The 27,897-nt window shown below is 38.1% G+C and overlaps 1 protein-coding gene across 26 annotated transcripts in view; it reads right to left on the bottom strand.

Moving 5' to 3' along the window:
• Positions 1-27,897, bottom strand: part of EPB41L3 (erythrocyte membrane protein band 4.1 like 3) — a 166,893-nt gene that overhangs the window by 90,001 nt on the left and 48,995 nt on the right. For all 26 annotated transcript variants that reach the window (XM_056138371.1, XM_056138373.1, XM_056138388.1 and 23 more), the window contains exon 2: positions 1,197-1,402. In XM_056138371.1, coding sequence (XP_055994346.1) covers positions 1,197-1,391 — 195 coding nt within the window. In that variant the 5' untranslated portion in view covers positions 1,392-1,402. The remainder of the gene's footprint in view (positions 1-1,196; positions 1,403-27,897) is intronic.

The raw sequence follows: 27,897 nt of genomic DNA, 5'->3' as shown, positions 1-27,897 counted from the left end.
AGAAAATTCAATCTAGTAACTTTTAATTTCTGAAAATTTAAAAACAAAGCACTGCCACCATCCTACTTTCACATAGAAGGTAAGGTAAAGAAAAGCGATGGCAACTGTTCCTTAGGTTTTATTAACAGGCTGGAGGATGATTGATCTCCATCTCAAAACATCTTCAGTCAGACAGTAGTTTGACAAAGTATAATGATGAATCTTTTTCCTATTTCTATTCTAAAAACAAAATTTAAGGGTGTAGTTCAGTGGTAAAAGTGTGGGGTTCACATGTTGTGAGCCCAGAGGAAGTTTCAATTCTTCTCACCAAAAAAAAATAAAATATAAACAGAACTTAAGTGCCATGGGAAAGATACACTAATCAGGGAGTTTAATGTGAAGAAGGAGTTTTATGTGGCAATGTTTTGCCTTCCAAAGAATTTCACTAATATGCTGATTTTATCTTTCTTCCCTCAACATCACTTATAATTACTATTCAGATCTATGAGAACAGTGTTCTGTAGAACTCTCAGATCTCCTGACCACCTAATGAGATGATTCTCTCAACTGCGGTTGATTCCAAGTTTGAAGTTTCAAACCAAAGAAATTTAAACATAAATTTAAGGTCCAGTTATAAACCATGTGTATTTTTCTGCATGAAAAATACTGAGGAATAAATGACATGGGGTCATCTAAACAAGTCTCATTAATAAAAACTGAAAATATCTTTTGTACATAGGAGAGGGAAACAACCCAACACAGAGAAACCCTTGGGGAAATTTATTATATATTTATATGTGTAGATTATATATGTATACATATATACAATACACACACATATTTTTAAATCAAAATAATCTCTAACCATCAGGCCCAAACCAGAAACAAAATTAGTCTCAGTGTGGTGTCTATCTTTCTTATCAACTGAGATAAAATAAACTGCAATCCAGATTTCAGTATAGGTTTAAGTGCTTTAATCAAATGAAGGAGTTTCCACGCAAGGTTGTGGAATGTCATTCACTAAATGCCTTAAAATAGCATAAATTTTCATCTGCTAGTAACCCTAAGGGAAAAAGCAGATGACCCCTGTAGTTCCCAATAGTGCTAAGAGATCAGAGTTGGGCCAGATCCTGGAAGCTCAGTAAACATTCCTTAATTGGTTTTCTGGGTGATGCTTGCAAGTGCAGGGAAGCAGAGTGGGGGAAGCACGAGCTCACCTCCTTCCTCACAGGGGTGCTGTGTGCAGCAGCTGCGGCCTCGAACTGTTCCAAGGCCTGCCGCTGCTCCTCCCCGCTCAGCTCCGGCCCGGGGTTCGGCTGTGCCCCCTCACGCCCCTGAGCACCCGCAGCCTCCTGGGGCTCAGCGTCCTGATCTTGCTTGGATTCAGAGTCTGATCCTGATTCAGTCGTCATGGTTGATTGTTCTGCAAGCAGAAAAGAAAAGGCCCAATTACACGTGCAATAGTCTTTCCTGGGCAAAGCAAATAAAGAAAATTAAAAACACGCAAATGTGAAAGGTGGAAGAGAAAGAAGCATAAAAAGAAAGATGGGGAGTCACTAACACAATCCTGGTATATACACCTAACAGACGGCTTGTCCAATTTATGGTCAAGATGGGCACTCAAAAGACTTCACAATTAGCATCAAACTAGAAGCAAACACTGATTTGTAAAGATTAAAGGTCTTATTCAAGCCTGATTTTTGCCACCTATAACTACAAAATGACATTAATATCATAGCAATTATGTAGTTTAGATACATTTAATTTCAGAAAACATCATTTATTGAATCAGCTGAATATATATTTTAATTTCTGGGTAGGTTGATCTAACAATGGAAATTATATTCTCTTTCCATTGTTTGCTTTCATGGGGACCCCTGATCAACTTCCCACAATTCCCGGATCTATGCATTCTCCATGAGCAAATGTCTTTCCACATTGATTTCCAGAACGCTATTATTTGCTTTGAACTTAACAAGCACAACTACCACAGAGGCTTCTTCAGAGATATAATGTCTATCTGCTACTAGACAAGAGGAGCCACGCTGAAGGGACGCAGCCAGGCCATCACCTCTCCTGCCCTCAAAGTTAATTCTCATATGCTTGTCCCTGACTTCCTTTCATTTCCCTGGATTGCTTGTCTCACTGCAAAAAAAAATAATCAATAGATCTTAATATAAAATATTACTAAAAATATAAAGCATATCGGGCTGGAGAGACAGAATAGAGATTAAGGTGCTTGCCTGGCATGAAGCTGACCCCCTGTTCTATCCCAGCACCACATATGGTTCCCTAAGCACAGAACCAAGAATAAGCCCTAGGGACCGACAGGTGTAGCCCAACCAACTCCCCCAAATAAAGTAGAACTACTATTTTTCTAATAGTTTTCTAGTTAAGACACATACTTTGTACCTCAGTTTTCACACCCACCAAGTGATAACTTAAAATTATCTATATCTAGAGAACTTTCCTCCTGCTAATTGATAAACCTCTTTAAACAGGTTTTTCCCCTAAGCATCACAGAGCTGCTAATGGTTACCATATATGTGGCAAATATTGCAGACAAAAATATCACGAGCAAAAGGCTAATGTGGCACTTCAAGCAAATGATATACTCATTAGTATAATATTAAATTATGAAAAATAAAACTCCACAGTAGAGCCACCATTCATTCCTATTTTCACCATACACATTGGAATTAACATTGAGAAAAATCAATTTCAGGAACTAAAGACCATATCGGTATTTGAAATTTTTTTTACATTCACGATTTTTTCTTTGGTTAAATAAAAGACCTATCAACTTGGCATGTGCTCAGCTGCCCAAAGTATGTGTAAACAGCAAGTTCAAACACAAAGAAAGATCATAATCCAAAAAAAAGGGAAGAGATTTTCTTCTCTCATATTATCACATTATATATTTTCAACCAAATCTTGAAGGTAAATGTTATATTCTCTTTTGTATGCTTTCTATTGGAAAATGGTGAGTCTACAAGAAAACGCAGCGGAGGAAGATGAAAGGTGGAGGTATTGTAAACTTGAGCCTACAATCAAATACTACCTTTCAGAAAGAGGAGGATAAACCTTAATAATTTACCTCATAACATGGAGTACCAAACGGAAGACCAACTAGTTGCTCAGAAACAAGTAAATATGTTGAAAGCTTCTATCCTAATCCTCCAAAACCTCAAAGTCAGTGATAGATAGTGACTCCCCAGACACATTTCTCCATCTTTCTTTTAGTTTCCAAACTTTCCATTTTAGTTGGTATTTTCCCTTCAGCCAGCCAGAGAGCACAGTGAGCTGTGGCCGTGTCCTTAAGTGTGGACTAACAAGGTGACAGATATATAACTACACAGTGTGTTCATCTTCATAAAGCCAAAGCAATTTCCCCTTGTTTTCCTTCTCCTTTTTGGAAAGAATGACAAAAATGGCTGTGGTAGACCCAATCATGGAGCCACCCCGGCTGCCTGAGTCCTGGAGTGTCCTCCTGGACACAGTCCACCTGCCATGAGTCAGAAATCAATTTCTGTCTTGTTTGAACCCCAGGACAAGCCTATACCCCATCTAATATACATCTGACAGATTCATTCTGTCCAAATGGGATCACAGTCTATGGTTCCCACAGAAAAGCAGCCTCTTCTTGACCTCACATCCTCCATCAGCTGCTACCACATTTATTTCCTTTCTGTTCTTAAGTTGCTAGAGAGTTTTTTATGGACTCTGACTGGCTCTTCTCATCCTCCTTCTCTGTACCCACTCTAGTCTGACTCCACTACATGCATATAGAATAAATGAAAATCTCTGCTGCTTTGGCTACCTTCAATAACATAAAATGTTCATTCTTGTTGATATAAAGTAATCAAGGCTGAGAATGCAAGGCTTTTAATTTCTAGGATCTCACTAAAATCAATATTTTATTTCAAATATCTGAAAAGGCATAAATTCATATTGTACAGACAAACAGTATTCATGTAGAGTGGCAAACTCATTCTCAAAATATTTTTATTAGTCATCTTTCATAACCATGCCAATATAAGGAAAGCAATTGATTTTTAAATGACAAAATAATACAAACCTAGATACACTACTTGTGAATTTAATTTGCTATTTTAAGAATTTTATAGTATATCCTACCACCTTTGTAATCAAATGTCAAAACATTTTTAATACAAAATTTATACTATGTTTTCTCATTATAGTCATACTAATTTTGCTTCTCCATGCTCTTTTGGATAATTCTTGTCACTAAAAATTACATACTTCCTTTTCCCACTCACTGAAGATTATGATATTCCAACACTACCTTCTCTTCCAGTATATACACATTGGACTAATTATAACTGTTGGCTATTTGGGTTACAGAAAATAAGCATCATCGCTAGAAATCTCAAAAAGACATGATACAAAATACTTATGCTTAGTTTTGACTTAAACTATGCCTTTCCTTCTATATACCATTTATCATATTATGCTTGGTGTGCCTAGAAAGATGCAGATTCCTAGAAATTACAAATTCAGAAAGCTGGAAAAGAACCTTAAGAATGCTTGGTTAAGTGATAAGAAGAGTTCTTTATCTTTGCAACAAGCATAAACTGTATTTCATTATGTCTTTCTCAAGGCAATATTAAAAGACTACCAAAAGAAAACCTTTAAAGGAGGTATTCTGGGGCTGAAGCAATAGCACAGCAGGTAGGGCGTTTGCCTTGCACGCGGTCGACCTGGGTTCAATTCCCAGGATTTCATATGGTCCCCTAAGCATCGCCAGGAGTAATTCCTGGGTGTAGAGCCAGGAGTAACACATGTGCATCACCAGGTGTGACCCAAAAAGCAAAATAAATAAATAAATAAATAAATAAAGGAGGTATTCTGATGATATACAAGAAATCATAGTCAGAATTCCCAATCCATTTTGCCTATTAAAAAAATTCTTATTGCCATGCATTTAAGCCTTTGTTATTTTTCTGGCATAAATTATTACATTAGAACACACAAATCTAAGACAGTGCAGGAAAAGGCTTAAATCTGCTATCTAACATATAAAATAGGAACCCTATAGAATAACAAAGCATTCAGAAAACAAAAACCCCTTCATAACATTTATCTTCTTACAGAAAAGCAGGACTACATGGACAGTTTTTTAAACAAGTTTTTGCTTTCCCTTATTATTTCAAATATAAATTTATAAAAGGAGACTCTAGTAAACTATCTATACACTTAGCCTAAATATTCATGACTACTGCATACTATCCATCAATCACTAAAAACCCAGAAACTTTAAGCAAATGAAAACAATACTCTTCCCTGACTTGTTTACTCAATTGTGCTTATCGGCATTTTAAATGGAGTGAGGCAGAAGCCCTAGTATCCAAATTGGAAAAACAAAAACAAAAACAAAACAAAACAAAACACGAGGGCCCAGAAGCTAGCACGGTGATTAGCTCTGCCTTGCATGAACCTGAACCTGGTTTAATCGTCAGCTCCTCATTGCTGAGTGCAGTCCACATGGCCCTCCAGCACTGCTGGGTGTAGCCCTGGTGGTATCCTCCACACTCCTCTCCCCACTAAAATTTTTTAAAAAATAAAAAAATTTAAAAAATCAAGTCACCCTTCTTTGGGTTTTATTTCATTTCATATTCAGAAATGTGCATATCCCCATCCCTCAGTGTGTTCCTACTTCTCTGACTTCTTGAGAGAATTTTCTTCCAATGCTGCCAACACATCACTACCAGTCACAAGAATACTTCTCAAAATTCTAGAAGCCTTTTCTAATATTATCAATGACTTCTCCTCCCCTAAGTCAATAAAAACTATTTTCATCCCTTCTCACCTCTGAGTACTGTAATTTTGACCCTCCCTTCTACCTTTCTTTGATTACTCTCATTTCTGTTTGCCTCTATTTCTCACATATTCTTAAACATTGCAGTTCCTCAGGAACCAGTCTGTCTTTTGAAGACATCTTTTTTGGAGAGCTCCTCTACTTCCTTTCAAATATACCAACACCACAAAATACAGGTCTCTCAATTTGTCACCCTCTGCAATTCAGATCCATATTTACAGTTAAACTAAACCTCTTGGGACCAAGATTTCTGTCAAACTCTTAATCCCATCTTCTCAGGCCCCAGTCTGCAATAATTCCATTCCTTAAACTGGCCTCTAGCTATTCACTTTCACTTTTCGAACTGTGCTTTGAGAAAGAAGGTGAGAAACTTCTTGGTAGACTTACCAGTCAGGAAAATGTAGAACAGCATAAAAAATCACCTGCATTTGCTTGTACTATGGTAGTTGGAACATATGGGTAGTGGGAACATATGAGGGGAATGGCAAGAAGGTGATAGTCGAATGGAAATTGGACTGTCTAACCCTTGCTTGGGAAACTTCATCTCATTACAGAGAGCTTACTCTGCTAGTCATGAGGATAACTAGCATCAGTACATGACCAAACTAGTAGGCAAAAAAGGTCTTGTTGAACAATGGCAGACCAGTTACTCCATAAGTACTAACACTAGCACTCAGAACTGGCCCCTTAAATATCCTGGAGAACAGAAATAAAAAGCTGGAACACCAACTGTTGGGAATAGCAGGTGGAATTCTGATAGATATTTCAAATAAGATCTTTGGCCACACTAACTTCAAATTAATAAGCCAATATATATCTGATTATGGAGCTAACTATACACAAGCAGTAGAAGGGTTGGGCATGTGATTTAGCGGTAAAGCATTTGCCTCGTATGTGAGGTCCCAGGTTTAATTCCTGGCATGGGTGGGGTGGAGTGGGGAAGCTGTTCTTTTAATGGTAATGATCTAATAATTCAACACATACTTCCAAGAACCACTGAAAAACTGTAGATTAATAAGCCTCATCAAAACAGATACTAAGATTTCCTAACAGCACTGCATATTTATGATCAAGTGCTGGGAATTTAAATAAAACTCAACAAGATTAAAAAAAAGGTCAGAGTCTCTACTTCAATAAATGTGCATCTGATACACTGCACTGACTGGTTATTAATCACAGCCCCCACAGTTCAAGAAGTTAAGAGAAGGGGTTCAAAAAGAGAAAGCTTCCACAGAAAATCTTGTTTGGTGAGAAATTAACCACTGACATTCAGTTTCAAGTAAAAGGACTAGTTTTAAGCTTGAGCTATAATAAAAACTCACAGACTAAGTCAGGAAAATGAAAAGGAAATCTGGGTTAATCGAAGTGTAAGAGAGGAACAGCATGGCTGAGCAGTCCTGGTGAGGCGGGAGGCGTGGACCAGATAGGAAAAACTGGGTCTGGTCTCAACTCCGCCACAAGCTCTGTGACCTCAATGGAATTTGGCTTTTCTTCCTGTTCTAAAATGCTGAAATTCTAGAATTTCTGAGACTCAAAGACATATTAACTTTGAAATCGAAGAAAATTATGTCCTCTAAGATGAGAAGTGACAGATGCTAAGGGATATTTCTGACTAACCTCAGGGGCATAAAGCAAGCGGGGCAGAAATCTACCCAGGGCCAGCATTCTATCTAGTTTCTTTGCCTTGTCTTAGAAACTGGTGAGGTAAAGTTACAAATAATAGCTTCATTAATTTTTCATGAGTTCATTCATGAGTACAAACATTTCTTGAACAGCCGTTCTGAGGCCTGGTGATACACGATAAAGACAAATGGGTCTCTTCTCCTAGTGCAGCTTATGTTCCAAGTGAAGGAGGGAAAGAAATGCACAGTGTCAGAACCAAGAGATATTACTAGATAATCCAAGCCAAAAGGAGCTGGATAACATCTATTAGGTCTTGGATTCTCTAACAGATATTATCCAGTTAATCCAAGATCTAATAGATCTCATCTAAGATCTAATAGATATTATGTCTAGAAGTAAAAAGGCTTACAAATAGCATAGCAATTAATGGGCTGCATTAACAAGCACCCAATAATAACAAATGCTAATCTAACAGAAATTATTAGATAATATAAGCCAAAGTAGCTGTCTTACTTTGGGGTCATCAGAGGTTTCTCTAAGGAGGAAATATTTAGCAGACACTCCATCATCAGGAAAAATTGCCCTGTGAAGCTATGAAGGCCTCTAAACTACCTTCCAGGAAGACTAGTTTTATGGACTTTCAGGAAAATCAACCTGATGTGAACACGGAATAAAATAAGAGTAGGGGCAGCTGGAACTTGGAGTGGTGAGGAAGAGTAGCCCAAGATGAAATAGAAGATGTGAATCTGGTCACATCCTACCCATATCTTCTATCGTCGATTTCTGAATTGGGTTTTAATTTTAAATGCAAGGGAGCATCTTAAAGTAAAGAATCATAGGATCTGTGGATACATTAAGGAAAAGTGCAAGAATGGGAGCAGGAGGACATCTAGCAAGCTACAGTCAACATCCAGACAAGGAAAACTGCTGGACAGAGGAGGGAAGTCAGAAGAGAAATGGAGAGATGAGGCATCCTTCAGGACCATCTGAAGCTCTAATGAAGCTTTGCAAAGGCAGGTATAATCTTATAAATTGTAAGTTTCTTATAAACATATGGATATCTGAAAGTAAAAAAAGCCTACAAATAACACAGTAATTAATGGACTGAGCACCCAACAAGAACAAATGCCAAATTACAACCGTTCTTCTTTTTCTAAGTGCTATTCTAGCATATTAATACAGAAAATAATCCTCAACAATTTTATGTTTTGTAAGTCTCATTCATGTGAAAAGTACTGCCTGGCTTTATTTATAATGTCTGCAGTATTGTGGTACAAGTCAGTGGTTTTCAACATTTTTCACACCTGCAGACCAGTCTAAGCCACCAGTACGTGACAGCTCCAGTGTTTTTGAAAAAAAAAAAAAGAAGAAAATTATGACATAAAAAGCTCTGGACTTTTGGGTATAGAATGTTTTTCTAGTCATCATGTGAAAACCTAACTAATGGGTACAGAGCATCTGCACCTAATGTGCTCATTTCACACATAATCTGGCAAAGTATTTTAGTCTCTGTTATGTTATAATATGATTGCCACTGAGATGTTGTCATTAATGACAACTTGAATAGGTGCTAGTAGAATTTCTAGGCGATCTACACATGAATTGTGCTGTTTCTGTCAAAGGGTTATATTAGATTTCTAAGGACTTTACTCGTTGATTCTATTCTTTTGCCCAGAGCTGGACTAAGAACTGTTTGAGATACAGGGCAGTGCTTCTCTCTTCCCCTATAACATAATTATATTGGTTTACTGAGGCAGGTACTCTAGCCTATTATTCAATAATTAGCAGAACTACTTTAAAGATCAATTGGAACATGTAACATATGTATGTAGAGAGAGAATATAGATACAGATTAAGCATATATATAATACATGTTCATTTTCAGCAGCTAACAGGAAAACTTAAAGTTCATTTTCCTAATAGTTAAGTTTCTAACAGTTCACAGTATTCCCTAGCATTGAAATGGAATTTGGAGTTGACTATGGCTTTATTTCCCACAGTATCCTTTGGTTTTTTAGCTAATAAAAAATAATAACAGTAATAATAATTAAAAATATAAATTTCAGAGCACCAAGAAGAGCAGTCTTAAGTTCTTAATTAAAATTAAATCCTAAAAAGTACAAGAGAATAAACTAAATATAGCAACCATCTTTCCATTTTGTTAATCATAAATCATTTTTTCAAGGAAGAACCTTTCACTATGCCTTCATTGTATTAAAGCATAATACAAAGACAGCATATGTGCATCTTAACTAAGCTCCACATAAATATAAAATAATACCTTGTAGCCTCTTAAAAGTAAAGTACAATATCTCAAATATGCAAGGGTCTTTTGCATTTAACAGTGAAAAGAATTTCTCATAAATCTTCTGTACCTTTATATTTTAATTAACAGGGTGTAATTCTTGAAAAAGTATAGTATACATCCTCTCTTTGTTGGCCAATTTTATCCCTAGAAAGGAATTATTACCAAAAAAAATATCCTTGGCACCTTAATGTAAGAGCATATTTTTCTATTACCCAACATCTGACTCTGCATCTGTGAGAAATGAGGTGTGAACCAGAAAGAGTGAATAAATTAAAATAGCCTCTTCTCATAGTCGTCCACCAGCAAATGAGAGTCCTCTGACTATGAAATGGAGTCTCTCCGTCATAAAACCCTTTATTTTACAAATAGAGAAAAAGTAAAGGCTAACATTTTCTATCTTTACACCTAGCAACAAGGAAACCTCTCTTGCAAACCTGGGGGTAGCTAGCTGAAAATTAAGGTTCAATTCAGGTTTCTGTTTATAGGTGTGAACATAACATTGTAGTCTTGAGAGCAGCTAGAGTAATACCAGAATAACTGTCTCAATGAGTTCAAACAAATACCTCTGTGTCTCCTTCCCCATCTGTCTAGGAAACATTTTTGTGAGGCTGAGAAAGAAAGCAAGGGTCAAGAGAGACTGTTCTCGGAACTGGAAAACAAATGCCTATAAATATTTGTATCTTGCCAGATCCCGGCAATGAGTCCCAAAGACTCACACAGCAGGAATAATATCTAATCATTTTAATTAAGGTGGAAAAGCAAAAGACACACTATTGCTTTAAAAAAACCAATTAAATGGAAAAATTCAAACCATTCTTTTATTGTTTCCATTTGGTGACAAAATTTAACATTTAAGAAATCATACAAAACAACCAATGTGGCAGCCTGGTAGTCATCAAATAATTGAATGATGGAAAACATCACCTTTATTTAACATAAATATGCCTCAACTCACATGACTAAAACTGATGTCTTGGAAAAGCAGGTATAATTTAGTCTGACCCCTAAGTCCCTTTGGAGCTTTGTGGTTCGCTGCAGTGAACAGCAATATATAATGGCTCTCAATTTGCTGTCAAACATTTTGCTGAATTTGATGTTTCTCTCTTTACTTCTGATATAATTCGAGATAGTTCTATATTTCAATTCCAAATGAACAGAATCTGGATTTCCCCATAGTTCTACGTCATTACACCATTGCTACTCCATTGTATCTAAATGTTCATGACTCCTACAAAGAGAGGAAGTAGGACCTTTCTTGGCATTCTGGATCTTTCTACCCTTAGACTTCTGACAAACTGGTGATTTTCTTCAACCTTAAATACAAAATAAAGCCAAGTATTTAATTATTCTGTTTTTGCTAGCATACATCAGATTTTATCTCTATGTTAGTAGTGGACTGCGACTAGAAAGAATGTTCTTGAAAGATCTTACTAGCACACAAATTAACTGCTTAGAGTGCCTCATCAGGTTCGCTGGTAAAAGGATCCTTTACTCTGGGCTGTTTACTCAGTGCCAAGAGCACTAAAAGAACTCCCCATTTGTGCTTAAAATTCTCTAATGAAAGCTTGAAAAAAAATGGCTCAGTCACTAATCTCCTCCACCGCTGCGCCCCCCCACCCCCAGACTCTGAGGTGATTCCATAGACTAAAACTCAGCCCAAGGTTGAAGCGGCATTTGAAAATTCTGATTACACCGAGTTTGAATGTCCCATCCAAAGTTTCAAAAATTGATTAAATGGCCATAGATGTCATTCTTCTCACTAAAAAAGCTAATATTTAGCTCTTTAGATGATCAGATCCACATACTTTCACTTCAATAGAGATTACCTTAAAATTTCACAGGCAAAAATAAATTTGAAAAAACTGAAAGCCCGAAATTTATTTTATCTTTATAAAAACTATATAAGGTTATGGTTCTACACATACAGGGTTACGTATACATATGGTTAATATGCACATATAAGTTCATTATAGTGTAGGATTTTAAAAAGGTTTAATCATGGCAAAACTAGCATCATTTCATACACTGATACCTTTTAAAAATTACTGTACTTTTATTTAACTAATAAAATTACTTTTTAACTTACTGTTTAAAATGAAAGACAAATAATCCGTCTATCTGAAAGCTTATTGAGTGATTAAAGAATGAACACTCATTCCAAAATTCTTTGGTTCAGAGGGATCCTCAAAGAAGGAGGCAAAGGGGTGTATGTACTCCCCAAAGCAGACCTGGGTGGAAATCAGACCATAAGAACAATTACGAAGCAGAGGGTACAAAAGTAAAACTGGAATCCAGAGGAAGTAGACTTCATGGGCTTTAACATATTAACAGGGGAATTCTATCAAGAATCACTTAGGGAAAAATGAGAACTTCCCACTGATATTTCTAATTTAAAGAGGGCACAGGGTTTTGGGGAAAAAATAAATAGTTTAGAGGAAGATGGAGCATACGGCAGGCAGGAGGAAATTCTCTGCTTGAAAGGCTGGACTATCTCCAGAGGCCACCTCATAGACAGGGCGCATGAACTGAAGAGACAGTCAACATCCAGACTCTCCTGAGAAGATGTATTTGGTGACAAACTAAAATGTTAAAAGAGATCATTTCAAGATGGCAAAAACTTCTTTTCAGATTTTGTTAGAAAGCATTATTTTTGTAATTAGAAGAAATAAAATTGGGTCTGGGCCAATAATACAGCACGCAGGGCATTTGCCTTGCACGCTGTTGACCTGTGTTCGATTCCCAGCATCCCAATATGGTCCCCTGAGCATCGCCAGGAGTAATTCCTGAGTGACTGAGCCAGGAGTAACCTCTGTGCATTGTTGGGTGTGACCCAAAAAGCAAAATAAAAAATAAAAAAAGAAAGAAAGAAAATCAACAGCATACTTCTTCTTAAAGAAGAATCAAATACCAGTAAGAAGAGTATTTTTATTTGCTTTATTTTTTTTTTGAGGGGGGAGAAAAAGAGGCAAATTTGATTGTGTCCAAGGCTTACTCCCGGTGGGGCCTGAGGAACAATATGGGGTTCCAGGGATAGAACCTAGGTTGGTCACACACAAGGCAAACACCTTACCCACTGCACTAACTCTCCAGTCCCAGTTACCACTTTTTAAAAAATGCACCTAACTAGTTAAGCGTAATTTTTTTTGTTTTATGTTTCTAGGTCTTCCTATTGGAGAAATAAGATTAAACTTTTTAAACCCCATTAAATTAGAACTATTTATCTTCCAATAATATAACTTGGTGCTATTCAGTGGATAGCACACAACAACAAAGATTCTAAAGTGAAAAAAAAAAGTGCTACTGAGATCATTAGGATAAGAATCTTTGGTGGCTCCAGGAAAATCTCCAATTTCTCAGACCTAACTTCAGGTGGAGAGAATATTCAAAGTGCAGATGCCCAGCTCCCCACTCTCACATCCCCTTGCAATTCAACCATAGTCTCTAATAGGTCATTTAAAAAATCTATCCTCACATTCCGAACTATAATCTGGACTGAGAACAGTAAGTGAGCATTTCTGCACTTCTAAAAGTACCACGGTGATTTTGAGGTTAAAGTTTGCTAATCACTAGCCTATAAGGAAGTTAATAGCTCTGAAACTAATTAAAAGAGTATAACTGGAGGCAGAAAAGACAGATAACAATAGATCATTGACCCTAGTCAAAATCAGCAATTTGTGCTTATTTTGATTATTGTCACAAAAATGGGCCTGACATTTTGCATTTACATATGAATATTCCAATTTTTCCTGGTTTATTTGAAAATTATATGCAGACTACATTTTTGAATTTTAGGATTTTCACTCTAAATAAGCTATACTCATTGTAAGCTTTATTTCACAATAGCTGTATTCTTCCATTCTAGTCATGCCCAATATTCTTTTCAACAAAATATTGGTAACTAGAAGAAAAAATATCTTCCACCTATATTAATAATTATTATTGAAATAAGTCAAAAACATTATTCACTCTTCTTTCCATCCTCCTTAAAATGAAAATAGTCTCCATTGAGGAGAGAACAACTGGGAAGGAAGAGAAAGAGGAATAGACAGGAAAGGAAGAAAACTCTCCTAGTATAATACAGAGGACACCTTCAGTGTTTGCCATAGTGACTGCTCTAGCCTGGATACCCAGCTAGCCCTCGTACAATGCTCTCAATTCAATTTTACAAACATAGTTGAGTAATTACCCTAACGTCAAGGTCTTACCCACCTGGAAGAAGAGGTAACAGACACACAAAGCTTTAAAAAAAAAATAGCTCTCACGACCGGACTCTTATTTGCCCAAACCTAAACATTACTAAAGCCTGCCACATCCTTTTCTAATAATACCTTTAGTGCAGACTTTGCGCTCAGCAGCCCTGTTGAGCTTCCCTGAGTAGGCTTTGAGTGGAATTGGCAAGTGGGTCACAGTGAACTTCAATCACCTTTCAATAACTGCAGTCCACGGGCTCTAATGTCACAACTATAAACTAAGATAAAGACATTTCTAAGGTCTGAGAAACACTGACTAGAAAATGAGTATAAAATGGTATTAACAATAACACATTTTCTACTGATACTTGTCTCTGGCTTGATTCTTGGAAAATTTGACATGGAAATGCGATTTCATTCAAAGAAAGGAAACCTTTAAAAAAATTCCACCCCTCTCTCATAACACAAGCTTGTTATTTTGAACAACTGAATGGACTGGAGTTCAAGAGCTCTGGGAATTTATTTTGAAGTTAATTTAAAAATAAACTTGTTCATGAGTTATTATCAGTAAATACTTTATTTACCTATTTTATATTCTCATCATTGCATAAATATTATTTTTGTTTTTTGGGCCACACTCAGTGGTTACTCCTGGCAGTGCATAGGGGAACATATGGGGTGCTGGGGATGAGCCTTGGTCAGCTGCATGCAGAGCAAGTGCCCTACCCATTGTACTGTCTCTCCAGCCCAGAAAAATTCTTAAGCCAAAAGGGGTCATGAGTGGAAAGTTTAAGAAACCCTGGTCTAGAACACTGGCACAGAGCAGGTGTTTTAATGAATGAATACTTGTTAAATGGATGGACTCAGCTTGGAGTCTTCTGGTCTTTCAATAGTCAGTGTCAAGCACTTAATGGATACTCATTAGATTATATTTTCTGAATTAGGGTGCCCATCTGCTAAATTTCTGAATTGCTATTTGTCCTGTCCATTACAGCCAATTAGTAGGCAAAACGGCACTACAATTGACATGTTTATAGAAATTCTTAGAATCATTTTTCACGAAGTGGAAAAAGTGGATCATTTTTCACTTTTCACAGAAGACAGTTAAACGTAAAGAAAAATCTCAGACACTGATTTCTGAAAGACACAGGCAAGAAGTTGAGCTCTACTCCTTATTAAATGAGAAGCTTCACAAGTTTGATCCTGCATACTGCAGTCTCAGACTCTTCCTTTTCAAATGGCTTAACACTTCAGAAGCCTACTAGGAGGAGCAGAGACCAGGCTCCTAAAGCTTTCAGCAAACAACAGACTCTTGATCCAGCTTAGCTTTTACTACTGCTGTTTTCCATATTGCTCTTCCAGAATGTTTAGAATTTTCCCATTGAGGACTATTCTTTAACGGAACAGGAGGTGGGAACAAAAACCAAAATTTAAAGGAATTCCCTGTTTACTATGAGAAAAAGAAATATCTTAAATCCTTAATGAGAGAGGCCTGCCACAGGCAGATTGTTTGCCCAATCTCATTTAAAAAAAAATTAAAAAGAAAAAAAAAACCACAGCACCACCACAATAAAACCACAGAGCAAACAAAGAACTTGGAAAACAACAGTAAGATCTAAGAGGTGTGATATAACCCGGAAGTTCCCAAAGGTGTTTGGCAAACTACACCCTTTTCAGAAAATCACTCTGATTCCCTGGACATCAACCTTCTTTAAACAGACATAACCTACACCCAAAGCTGCTACAGCTACCTTGGTTCACTCATTTTGGGTATCACTCACTTTAGGAAATACTGCTATAACCCATCCTTGCTTGCATATAATGTAGTTCCACACAGTCTGGTATAAAATTTGCCTTTCTCAAAGGGGAGTATAATAAAAACACTAAAGGGATGCTATTGCTTATGCTTTTATGAGAGACTTTAATAAGTATCATTAATTACTCTGTCAATTGTTATCAGTCACTCGTGCTGCAAAGTATTTTTGAAAAACAGATTACATGAAATTTTAGCTTCATGAAGTTCATGTCAAAGAATAAATTTTTATAAAACTATAAAATAACATCTTATAATTAAACTAATTAAAATAATGTACAAAGTACAGCATATAATAGGACACAACATGCATAGATGGCTTTTGATAAATAGGCTGTCACTATTTTAAAATCAGCAGAACCAATTCTCTCTTTATATCTCCTGGTTAAAATTTATATCAATATTAGAAAGGGAAGGAAATGAAAAATTTATTAAAAATTCAATGACTTGAAAAAAAAATTTTAAAAAATTCAATGACTTGGACAATGTTTCTTAAAGCTTATGAAATATTATCTCTTTCAAAACTCTATAGGCCTTAGTAATTGCTAGTGCTAATATAATCATAATTAATAAGCCAGGCTAAGAGACAGGTTGATCTCTCTCTTTGATACTGTCAGAAAAATAACACCAGCATCTATCACTTCTGTGCACTTGTCATTTCAAGTAATGTGCTTACATGAACACCACTGAAAATCTGAGCTTGGGAGATAATTATCTCACCCCAGGACTTTCTCAGGAGAGAGATAAGGAAAAAGGGTTCAAGCTAAGGTTACATAGGACAATGATGCATTTGATTAGCCAGGAAGACAATGAAGATAAATTTTCTGGGATCACAAAACCACAACCAAAACCATAATTACTGGAGTCTAATCCTTATCTGATCCTATAAATATTTTGTCTTAATTTAGCTTCCAAAAATCATGATAACACAAACTTCCACAATCTATTCTCCCTCTGGTGACAGCAAAAAAGAAAGCAATTAACTACAGTATAATTTTTGTATTAAATGTCCAATAGAGCACAAGATAGATCTCACACTGAAATGTCTTATTTATCCTAAACTGTTTGCAGAGCATTCATAATTCCTTCTCTATTTTCTCCACATATTCCCATTCCCATTTCTATGTATCTGCTCCTGTATAAGTACATCACAGCTATGTGATGAGTCTATTACCTGTGTCTGACAGCAGACCCAGAGCAGTTAGGAAATACACACACATGGACTGAGCCCAATCAGGAGAACAAAGAGGATAAAAACTGCTACTCAACACCAGTAGTAATGGTGCAATGGTACATTATATCTCATAAAGGATCACAAAGACTAACATACAAGAGAACAAAACTCAAGTCCAATTGTACAAGCATACTAAGCACTGTAGCACTGTTGTCCCGTTGTTCATCAATTTGCTCAAGCAGACACCAGTAACGTCTCCATTGTGAGATTTTTATTGTTACTGTTTTTGGCATATCAAATACTCCACAGGGAACTTGCCAGGCTCTGCCGTGCGGGAGGAATACTCTCGGTAGCTTGCCGGGATCTCCGAGAGGAACTGAGGAATCGAACCCGGATCAGCTGCGTGCAAGGCAAACACCCTACCCGCTGTGCTATCACTCAAGCATACTAAATGGTAATAAAAATCAACCATTTTTATAACTAGACAGCAAAAAGATACTGAAAAAAATATCATAAAAATGCAACATGATTTTGTATCTGCCTGAGGATGCTTTACCAGAGAGAAATCCTGTTCAGGACACACTGCTCATAGGACAGTTAAGGAGGCTGAATGAGTGTTCTGAAGAGCCCATCTCCTGATCGCCCACAGTGAACATTCATTTCTTCACTGAGGATTATGTCTTAAAAGGTCACAACAAGGTGTTCATTCCTGGTAACACACTATGATACCCTTTGGTTCCTAAGTTCATCAGCAGCTTCCCAGGACAGCAGGGATCTGAGGGTGATAGAGATAAATGCAGTAGAAAGACACGGTTGGAAATACAAATGGGAGTGAAGACATTCATCTTCCTATTTCATCGTTTGCTGCTTTAAAATCACATTAGTCTATAAGGAATCTAACGAGATCAAAAAGTGAAGTCTGCAGGTCCCTAACTAGGTATGTTTGAAGTCAGAGGAAGCAGCTCACACAAAGAAACGGTAGAATAGGCTTCAAAGTACATTCCCAATGATAAACTTTTGTTCTGAGATTCTTTTGCTTTGTTTCAGTATAAAAGATAATCTAATCATTCTCTTAAAAATCACCCTTCATTCAAAACCATTCACTTATCCATTACCAAAACCATTAACCATCATTCACAAACATTTATATGCTAGATGCTGGGTACCAAGAGAGGAGACTCAACTACCTTGTTTATTTTGGCCTACTTTTGACTTTTACCACTAAATAACATATTATACACTATAAACAATAAAATACCAAAGTACTGTAGAAACAAGTATTTAAAGTTAATCATACAGGTAAAATACAGTTAGATATGTAGACATGTTTACCCCCGTAGTACAGATGGGCTATTTTAATCTGAAAAACATGGTAAACTAGTATTACAATCAGTTTCAAAGTAATGTTGAGGGCGTATACTTCTGAAAAAGAACATTTTCATGTCAGAAAAGTCATTTGTGACTCAAAGAAGATAGGTGAAGAAAGAATGCGAGTTTGGGTTGAGAGACAGTCAGAGAGAAAAGGCCAGGGGGCTGTCAGGAATCAGATCATTAAGGGAACTCAATACCTATAGGAGCAACTTTAAGCAATTTAGAGATTTTAAGCATTGGCATAGAGTCTGATTAATATGTTAGCCTCATTATTCTGGCTAGAAACTGGAGATTAGATTAGGGAGACCTGGTCTTTAGAAAGTAAAGGAAGGAAGACAATGAGGAAATGCTGTTATAATTATCCAAATGAGGGCCTGAATAACGGTAATGGCATGGAAATAGAAAAAAGTCTTTCGGGTGGGCAGTGAAAATGGGGAGCATCTGCTCTCTCCATTATCTCCATCAGTTACAACTCCCACCATAATCCTATCCTGACATCTGAGCCCAAAACTATCTGTTAAAAAAGAGATGAGAATGAAAAAACAGGTACACTATAAATCCGTCAGTTCTCCACTCCCAAATGGCCTACCTAGCTATACCTCACTTGTACAGAATCACTAGTAAAGGGATGAGAATGTATTCCACAGAGAGGGTGCCTGTAGACTGTGGTGGACAAAGAAAGCAGCATAGAGTTGGGCACAGGCTCAGTGGACAGTGTGTCTCCTAGACAGGGCCCTGGAAGCATATAGTCACATATACTCCCAATTCTCTTTTTAGATACCTAACAGGATTTCAGATCCTGTCCACGCTGGTCATTCTATTATTACTGTAAGAATCCCCTTGTAAACCACAAAAGACATATACCTCAAGCAAGAAATGATCTTTGCTTCTTTCAGGCACCCGCTGTAGGACCACTCCAGAAGCACTAACTCCTCTAGCTACCTAATGGGCTAAAATGGAAAAGGCCATGCTCTGGTATAATGAGAGAAAATAAGCTATGTTTATGCTAAAAATTAGAAGGACTAGGAGAAAAGAGGAGGGTGGCATGACAAGATTAAATAGATTAAAGAGAAGCCTGGAAAATGGAATGATTTTCTCTCACTTAAGCAGAATGGAAGAACCTCCAATAAAACTACGTCAGGAACCTGTTCACACCAGTCACAGTCTTTCTCTCTTAGAGACATCATACAACAGGGTGCAATTGTCAGTTGAGTGAAACTGGAACCACAATTGATGGGATGTTTGATATTCAGTAGGTTACTTAACCTCGTTGAATCAGTTTAACAAACAAAATATAAGGGCTGGAGTGTAAGTACAGTGGCTAGGGCATTTGCCTTACATGCAGCCAACCCAGGTTCAATTCCCAGAGCCCTCTACGATCACCGAACCCTTGTCAGGATTGATTCCTGATCGCAGAGCCAGGAGTAAAACCTGGGCACAGGGGGTGAGGCCCCAAAACAAATGAAAAAGCCCCACAAATATCAACTGCCCATCTCAGAAACTTGTGAGAATTAAATGGAATAATTCATATGAATTTGGATGGTCTTGTCCATGTAAATACATATTAAGTACTCAAACACTAGCTACTTATTACTTACATATCAGATTCCTAAACCCAAAATGTACATTTCGTTTTTCTTTTATGGGGAAGAGGGGATTGGCCCATGACCGGCTGGTGGTGCTCAGGGTCTACTCCTGACTCAAGAGTTCAGGGGTTACTCCTGTGGTACTTATGAATGGCAGTGCTAGGGACTAAACAGGGGCTTCCCACATGCAGAGCATATGCTTCAGCCCTTAAGCTACCTTCCTAGACCTATACAGTATTTCAACATATAATCGTTGCCATCATATAATTGTTGTATCCTATTTCTGTAGTCCAAAATGGGCTTATAACCTTTCTTTTAAAAAAAAAACTATGCACCTGAGTTTGATCCTGGGTACCAAATGGCCTCCTGGGCATAGTCCAGGAAGATCCTGACCACTTCTGGGTTAGTGCTGTTGGTACTGAGTAACATGGGGCCCCAACAGTGCCATAGCCTGGGCTCTAAGCATTGGTTGCGTATTGCTGTCCTGGGCACTCCTTGGAAGCCCCACCGCCCAAAAAGGCTTCACACAATGGTAGCACTCAATGTTTTTTGAAAAAAAAAAGGCATTTAGCATAAAAAAAAATTTTGGCCATGAATAAGTGGTTGAAATAGGATATAAAGTATGTTACTATGATTCTTTTTTAACAGAAAACCATCATGATTTTAATAAATTAACAGAAATCTTATAAAAATGATATAGCAAAGCTAAGATTGCATTTTTATACTTGAAATTTACTTCAATTAAAAACAGTAATGATGACTTTGGTTAACATAATTACAAGGCTACAACTAGAGGAAAATGAGCATTTTCCTTAGTATGTTTTGTATATTAAATTACAACTCTTAACAGTGACTTCACTGACATCAACCCTCATGCAATGATTATTTCAGTATGAAGCGCTTCTTCCTTCCTGTTCCAACCTAACCAAAACAGAATGCCAGAACAGCTGTTTAGATGTACTCGCCTTGCCACTGATTTTGGTGCCAGTTTTTTCCCCCCCTTTACAGGATAAAGAGATTAAAAAAAAAAGAAGTTGCTATACAATTTTATAGCATGCTAATCACAAATTCCACACATACTTTCCACCTTTTATAAGACACGTTGAAAACAACCAAAATAAGATATCACATTCATATGTAGTGAAAATAAAAAAATATAAAAAGATTACTCTTGAAACAGATTTTCTTTCTCCACTTATACCTAAGCACTAAAGGCCACATGCAAAGGCTTATTTCTTTCATTTCCAAAGTACGTTTCCTGTTTAAAAGTACACAATGTCAAAAATTCCTAAATATATTGTAAAGTGTTTTGAGATCCTAAAAGAGAAAAACACATGCATATTCTAGTTAAATTTTCATTACATCAAAAAATGTAGTCATGGGGCCGGAGTAATAGCACAGTGGGTAAAGTGTTTGCCTTGCATGCAGCCAACCCGGGTACGATCCCCAGCATCCCATATGGTCCCCCAAGCACTGCCAGGGGTAATTCCTGAGTACAGAGCCAGGAGTGACCTCTGAGCATCACTGAGTGTGACCCAAAAAGCAAAAAAAAAATGTAGTCACAAAGAAACAATACTTTTTTAACATAAACCTCTTATTAAAATGCTGTTTGAGAAGAATATTCATTAGACAGATCATTAGCACTTTCTTGATATTTGCTGTTTGAGAATTGTTGTGCTCTTTTATTTTTCAAACAAACAAAATATTTCTTACACCATGTGTTTTTGCCTAGACTGGCCGTAAAATATAGTCACACAGATAGGGTACCATTGCCCCCCCAAAATATTCTAATACTTTCAGTTGTAAACATTTATTTATTTCCCAGGGTATCTATTCAAGTCAATATGTCCCCAAAAGCCAAATACTTCAAACACAATTCTGCATTATAAAAGAAATTCATGTGTACTCACTCTTCTTCACAATGTTTTCTGAGCCAACACTCCTCCAGTGAAAGCCCATCAGTTTACTATTACTAACAGTAGTAGGGTGATCTTCACAAGGGTCTAGAGTCAACATATGCCGTACAGGACACTTTATTTTTATTCTACATGTTCTCTGACTCCCTGGTGCCCGCAGCAAACAGCTGTCATTTACATGCAGGCCTTCTGCTTACAGTTTCTACAAATCCTAAGGGGCTTTCCAATCTATAATTAGACTTTCCAGCTGCCACAGTAGAGGCTGGGTGGAAGTGAGAGTGTGTGTTTTACAGCATTCCCTAAAAAGTCCACCTCAAGATGTTACAGATGGAATAACATTCTCTGGAATTAAGCCTGGATGGAAAATACAAATTCTCCAATCATTTTCTATGAACAAATCTGTTCTATAAGTGAAATTTTGCTTTCGCACTTTCATACATAGGATAGCAATGACTAAAGGATAAAAGCTGGCAAAAGTCAGCAAAACTAACTCATAAACAAGGTTTTACAAAAGTCTATGGTAGGGGCTGAAGTGATAGTACAGCAGGTAGGGCACTCCTTGTATGCAGTTGACCTGGTTTCGATGCCCAGCACCCCACTGGCCCTTACTGAGTTCTATTAAGAACCACGAGGAATGATTCCTGAATGCTGAGATCCTGAGTCCTAAGTCCTGAGCATCGCCAAGTTTGGCCTCCAAATAAAACCAAACCCCGTTCTCAAGGAAGGGAGAATTTATGACTAACCTTGGGCATTCGCCCCCTCCATTCTGCTTGATGAACATCAAGCATATGTTGAATAGCAATACTTTTTAACTTCACAGAGTGAAATATAAGCAGGGACAAAAGAGGAGGATGAGAGTGAAGGAGCTCCAAAAACTGAGCACAGGCTTTGCATGCAGGAGACCATTTCTGAATCCCAGAACCACGTGTCCCCGGAGTACTGCCAGGGAAACATCCCCGAGCACAGAGCTAGAAGTGCATTCCCACACACCAGTAGTATGGTTCAACTTCCTTCTTTGCTCCAAAATGATGGGGATGAAATTACAGTAGCAATGGACTCTCTTAAACAAAATGCCATTTTCTAGAAGATCCAGGAATCAGATTTTGTATCTATGTGTATCAGACAGAAACAGAGAAAGGAATATTAAAAAATAAATATACTCTTGGGGATGGAGCAATGGTATAGTGGGTAGGGCACTTGCCTTGCATGCAGCTGGCCCAGGTTCAATCCCAATACCCCTTATGGTCCCTCAAACCCCGCCAGAAGTTAGCCTGTGAGTGCAGAGACAGGAGTAAGCCTTAAGCTCCAATGGGTGTGCTCCAAAACCAACTAACAAACAACAACAGACTCCAAAGTCTAAGGAGGCTATCAGAGGAACAATGGGTAGGGGGGAAAAAGAGAGGTTTTTGGTAGTGAGATGTGCCGGCAACTTCGCGGAGTATTATACTGTGATGAGTGTGATGAATATAAACCTATAAAGTGTGGGATGAAAGATCTGAAATTGCACAATATTGTCAAATCAGGGATAATTCAATTTTTTAAAAGGAGAAACTAAAATTGAGTCAGGAATTGAAACTCAGCATAAAATTGGGGAAGTACAAAACAATACTAGAAACTTCCTAATTCAGTTGCAGAGAACAAGAGTATTGAAGCAGTTGCAACAGCTCTCTTGGTCAGTGGGTCAGGCGTCAGTCTGCAGATGATGTGGATTACAAATCACTGTTTTCAACACAGGATTGTCAGGGTGCGGTAGGGAGGAGAACTGCTTATTGCTAAAAAGAAAAGGGTGTCCATGTATGTGTTTATGTGTTTATCTGTTTGGGTCATGGCTTTACCACCAAAGGCTGACAAATGCCCTTGACACATATCAGGCATTCAATTTTTGTGAGTGAATGAACGAATGTGAAGGAATGAAAAAGGAAAGGAAGAAATCAGAGCATGTACCAATGGCAATCTGAGGGTTTGATCATGTGTTTGACATGAATCCTCAGGGAGGAATTTTCAAAGCAGTGCCAAGGAAAGAAAAGAGGAAGTCATATAGGAAGAGTATGGGTATTGCTTTCAACACACACATTCTAATACTGAGGGGCTTCAGGTACTTGAAAATTAACTGTTTCCAGGCAGCTCAGATAGAGAGGGAAACACCAAGTAAAGGGTATTGGGAGGATCCTCCCAGGATGGGAGATGCATGCTGAAAGTAGACTATAGATCAAACATGATTGCCACTCAATGCCTCTTTTGCAAACCTCAGCAACCAAAAGGAGAGAAAGAACAAAAGGGAATGCCCTGCCACAGAGGCAGGATGGAATGGGGGGGTTGGGGGGAGGGGGGATACTGAGATCATTGGTGGTGGAGAATAGGCACTGGTGGAGGGATGGGTATTCGATCATTGTATAACTGAAACCGAAGCACAAAATCTTGTAATGTCCACAACTGTACTTCATGGTATTTCACTAACAAAATTCTCCATGAAACAAAACAAAACAAAACAAAACAAAAGAAAGAAAAGTAACTGTTTCCTTCATCTTCCTAGAGTCTCACTAATGCTCCACAGAACAAACTCTCATTGTCCCAGAAATGTCCTAGGCAGAGTCAGTCTTCCTTACCCTTCACACACATACACACACACACACACACACACACACAACAACAACAACAACACAAAACAAGACTACCACTACATTATCTTCACTTTTTGATGAAAGCAACCAATTTCTTCTTAACTATGCTTTTTCCACCTACTTCATGGGGCGCACTCACCCCTTCCACTTCAAACCTTTCCTCCCTTAGGATCCCTGGTATGTGGAACCCCAATTTTTTACTTTCCCCTTGAACAGTTCCTCCCTCTACAGGCACCAGAGTGTCTCAGGGCTCAATCCTGGGAGCCCTTCACTGCACTCACTCGTTGAAGAGAAACCCAGTCTACTGGTGCTCTATACTATCAAAATGTCCCATATCTGGATCACTGTGTCATCAACTAAAGAGTTCTCCACACAACTCTCTACCCTTTAAAGTCTCCTTCATACATCTTCTAGTATCCACCTTTTAGAATATAAGGTCAGGTCAGAGACACCTTTGCTCTGAAACACAATGGTTTTCCTCACACTCAGGGAACAAGGTCAAGCCACATATAACCCTATTCCTTTGCCCTCCCCTCCTGATATGCTTCCTCTCTCCATTCCTGGACACTTGACCACCCTTGAACACTTGAAGCTACCACAACTCCAATCTCAAGTCTACATAAAATGCTCTTTCCTGGGGGCTGGAGCGATAGTACAGCGGGTAGGGTGTTTGCCTTGCTCACGGCCGACCTGTGTTTGATTCTCAGCATCCTATATGGTTCCCGGAGCACCGCCAGGAGTAATTCCTGAGTGCAGAGCCAAGAGTAACCCCTGAGCATCTCCAGATGTGACCCAAAAATTAAAAAAATAATAATAAGACTAACTTACTTAAAAAAAAAAGTTTCTTCTCACAAACGCCTCCCTTTCATATCCTCCAAGCTCTTTGCTCAAAGCCCCTTTTCCCTGAGCTTCCTCGGCTGAGCTCTGCAACCCCAGTCCACCTTGCCTAGACCTCTTCCTCCCCACCACTAAACCAATCTCTCATCATCTATATGGTTTTTTGTTGTTATTGTGTTTTCATCTCTAGAATAAACAACAGTAAGGGCTGGAGCGATAGCACAGCGGTAGGGCGTTTGCCTTGCAAGCGGCCAACATGGCCGACCCGAGTTCGATTCCTCTGCCCCTCTTGGAGAGCCTGGCAAGCTACCGGGAGTATCTCGCCCGCATGGCAGAGCCTGGCAAGCTACCCGTGATGTATTCGATATGCCAGACACAGTAACAACAAAGTCTCCAATGGAGACGTTACTGGGCCCGCTCGAGCAAATAGATGAACAACGGGAGGACAGTGACAGTGACAGTGACAGTGAAGGATATCATCAATCTGTTCGTTCCTTGCTCCATGTTCAGTTTCCACAAAATTACTGGCACTCAATGTCAGGTAATCAATGGATACTTAAGTGAGGAAATGATTGACCAGGATATTTTGAATTCTATTGCTTAATAGTCTCTTTTTTTAGGTGGATAAAACAAATTCCTTGCAGTTAACACTGATTGCTAGTAAGTCCACTATGAGGATATCAACACTTGTGAGTTGGCCCGTCTTACAGACATTTAGTGTCCCCATTCTTTCATTAGTTAGATACTGCAACAAATTTCCTCCTATGTGGACAAATATTAGCAGACAAAAAAGAATATAAAACAGAAAATTTGAGCCATTTTCTTTTGGTACAAATATCTCAACAGTTTATAAGAATAATCTCACTAAAGAATCTGAACCCATTTATTTGGCAAATTAGAAGGCAATCTGCACAGCAAAGACATAGACTCAGATGTGGATCAAGTGACATGCCACTGTGAATTAATACAATAGAATTATAGGGTTGATGAAAGAGAAAAATTGCAGGGAAAAGACTCACATACTTTGGAAAAAAAGGAAAGCATGATGGAAACAGCAACAGATCCCCAGCAGTGGTTTGGGGGAAGTGTATCTCACACTCCTAATGCAGAATGCACTGGGTATAGACCTGGGCGTGGCTGCTTAGAGGTCCAGAAGCAAAAACAATGCTTGGGATGTGGGATGTTGACAGGGAAACTGTAAAACATCTCAGAACCTCTTGTTGACTCAGAACCATTTTTCTTCTCATCTCGTATCTCAGTTATTCCTGATGTGACGATCATTTCCCACTCTTCTCCTTTTCAAACATTGTCGGGGAAAATAATCCTTAGTTATCACTTGCGATCTGATTGGTCTACCTCAGATTAGCTACACCCAAGTATGTGTCAAAAGCAGGCAGGTTGGCTCCTCTAAAACTGCTGGACTTCTCTATTCAAAGAAGATACCGAATCCACCAACTTTGCACTCTCACTTCTGGGATCCATGAAAGTTCTGCCAGTTTCCCCTAACTGGAAAGTTTCCCTACACCAGGAGACTTTCACCTGCAGTGCTCTCCAACCCAGAGTCATTCTTTGTTTTCTTTTAAGCAGAATTTACCATCCTGCACTGCAATTGTAGTGAGGCCAATTCAGTTGAACAGTCACTGATTACCATTCCTCCAGTGGTTAGCTATTCGACAGCTTCACACTGTTGTTTTCAAGAAAATGCTAGAATGACAAAGAGCATCATGTATAATGTGCTTTACAAATGTTGGTGAGTACCACTGGAACCTAAAATGCCTGCGTGAATCAAAGCAGCAGATGTTGCTAAATAAAATTATTTTGTCTTTTGAGGCAAGTCAACACTTTGGTCCATGGCAAGCTGTGAATTTCCTATTCATAGCTGGACTGTGGCCACCATAAACTGACTATAATGCATAATCAACAGTGCTTCAAAGGTGTCAAATGAAGAAAAAAGAAGCAGTTCAAAGTAAGGAGAAAATAATCCAGGCCAAATAATTAGGTCATTTATTTCTGAGTTGTTTAAGTTAGGCATGTTTCTGAGTGATGAGCTATTAATGTAGACGAGACAGCAAGGAGGAATCGGTTGGGATGGGAGATGTGTGCAGAAAGTAGATAAAGGACCAAACATGATAACCTCCCAGTGTCTGTATTGCAAACCATAATGCCCAAAAGTAGAGAGAGATTATGGGGAATAATGTCTGCCATGGAGGCAGAGGGAGGGTGGGAAAGGGGGAGTATACAGGGGATACTGGTAGTGGGAAATGGGCATTGGTGGAGGGATGGGTGTTTGATCATTGTGTAATTGTAACCCAAACAGGAAAGCTTGTAACTATCTCACGGTGACTCAATAAAATTCAAAAAAAAAAAAAAGAGAGAGAGAGAGCAAGCTACCTAGTCTCAACATCAGCCTTACATCAAATCTTAATCATCAAATATAATGTTAACAGTTAAACATTTAACTTGTAGCAAAAAAGCAATTAAACATCAAACAATAAATCTCAGGAAGTTGTTTACAACCTATCTATATTTTGAAAATAGAAATATTTACTCTTTTCAATGCCAAAAAATGTATATAATTTATTCTACGACTTGCCTTCACCATAAATGATTTTCTAGATATGAGATACTTGCCAAGGAAGG

The sequence above is a fragment of the Sorex fumeus genome, unplaced genomic scaffold (assembly GCF_029834395.1).
Source record: "Sorex fumeus unplaced genomic scaffold, SorFum_2.1 ptg000128l, whole genome shotgun sequence".
In the NCBI taxonomy this organism is placed as follows: Eukaryota; Metazoa; Chordata; class Mammalia; order Eulipotyphla; family Soricidae; genus Sorex; species Sorex fumeus.
The sequence above is the reverse complement of the archived record's forward strand: the minus strand, read 5'-3'. Positions and strand labels throughout refer to the sequence as shown.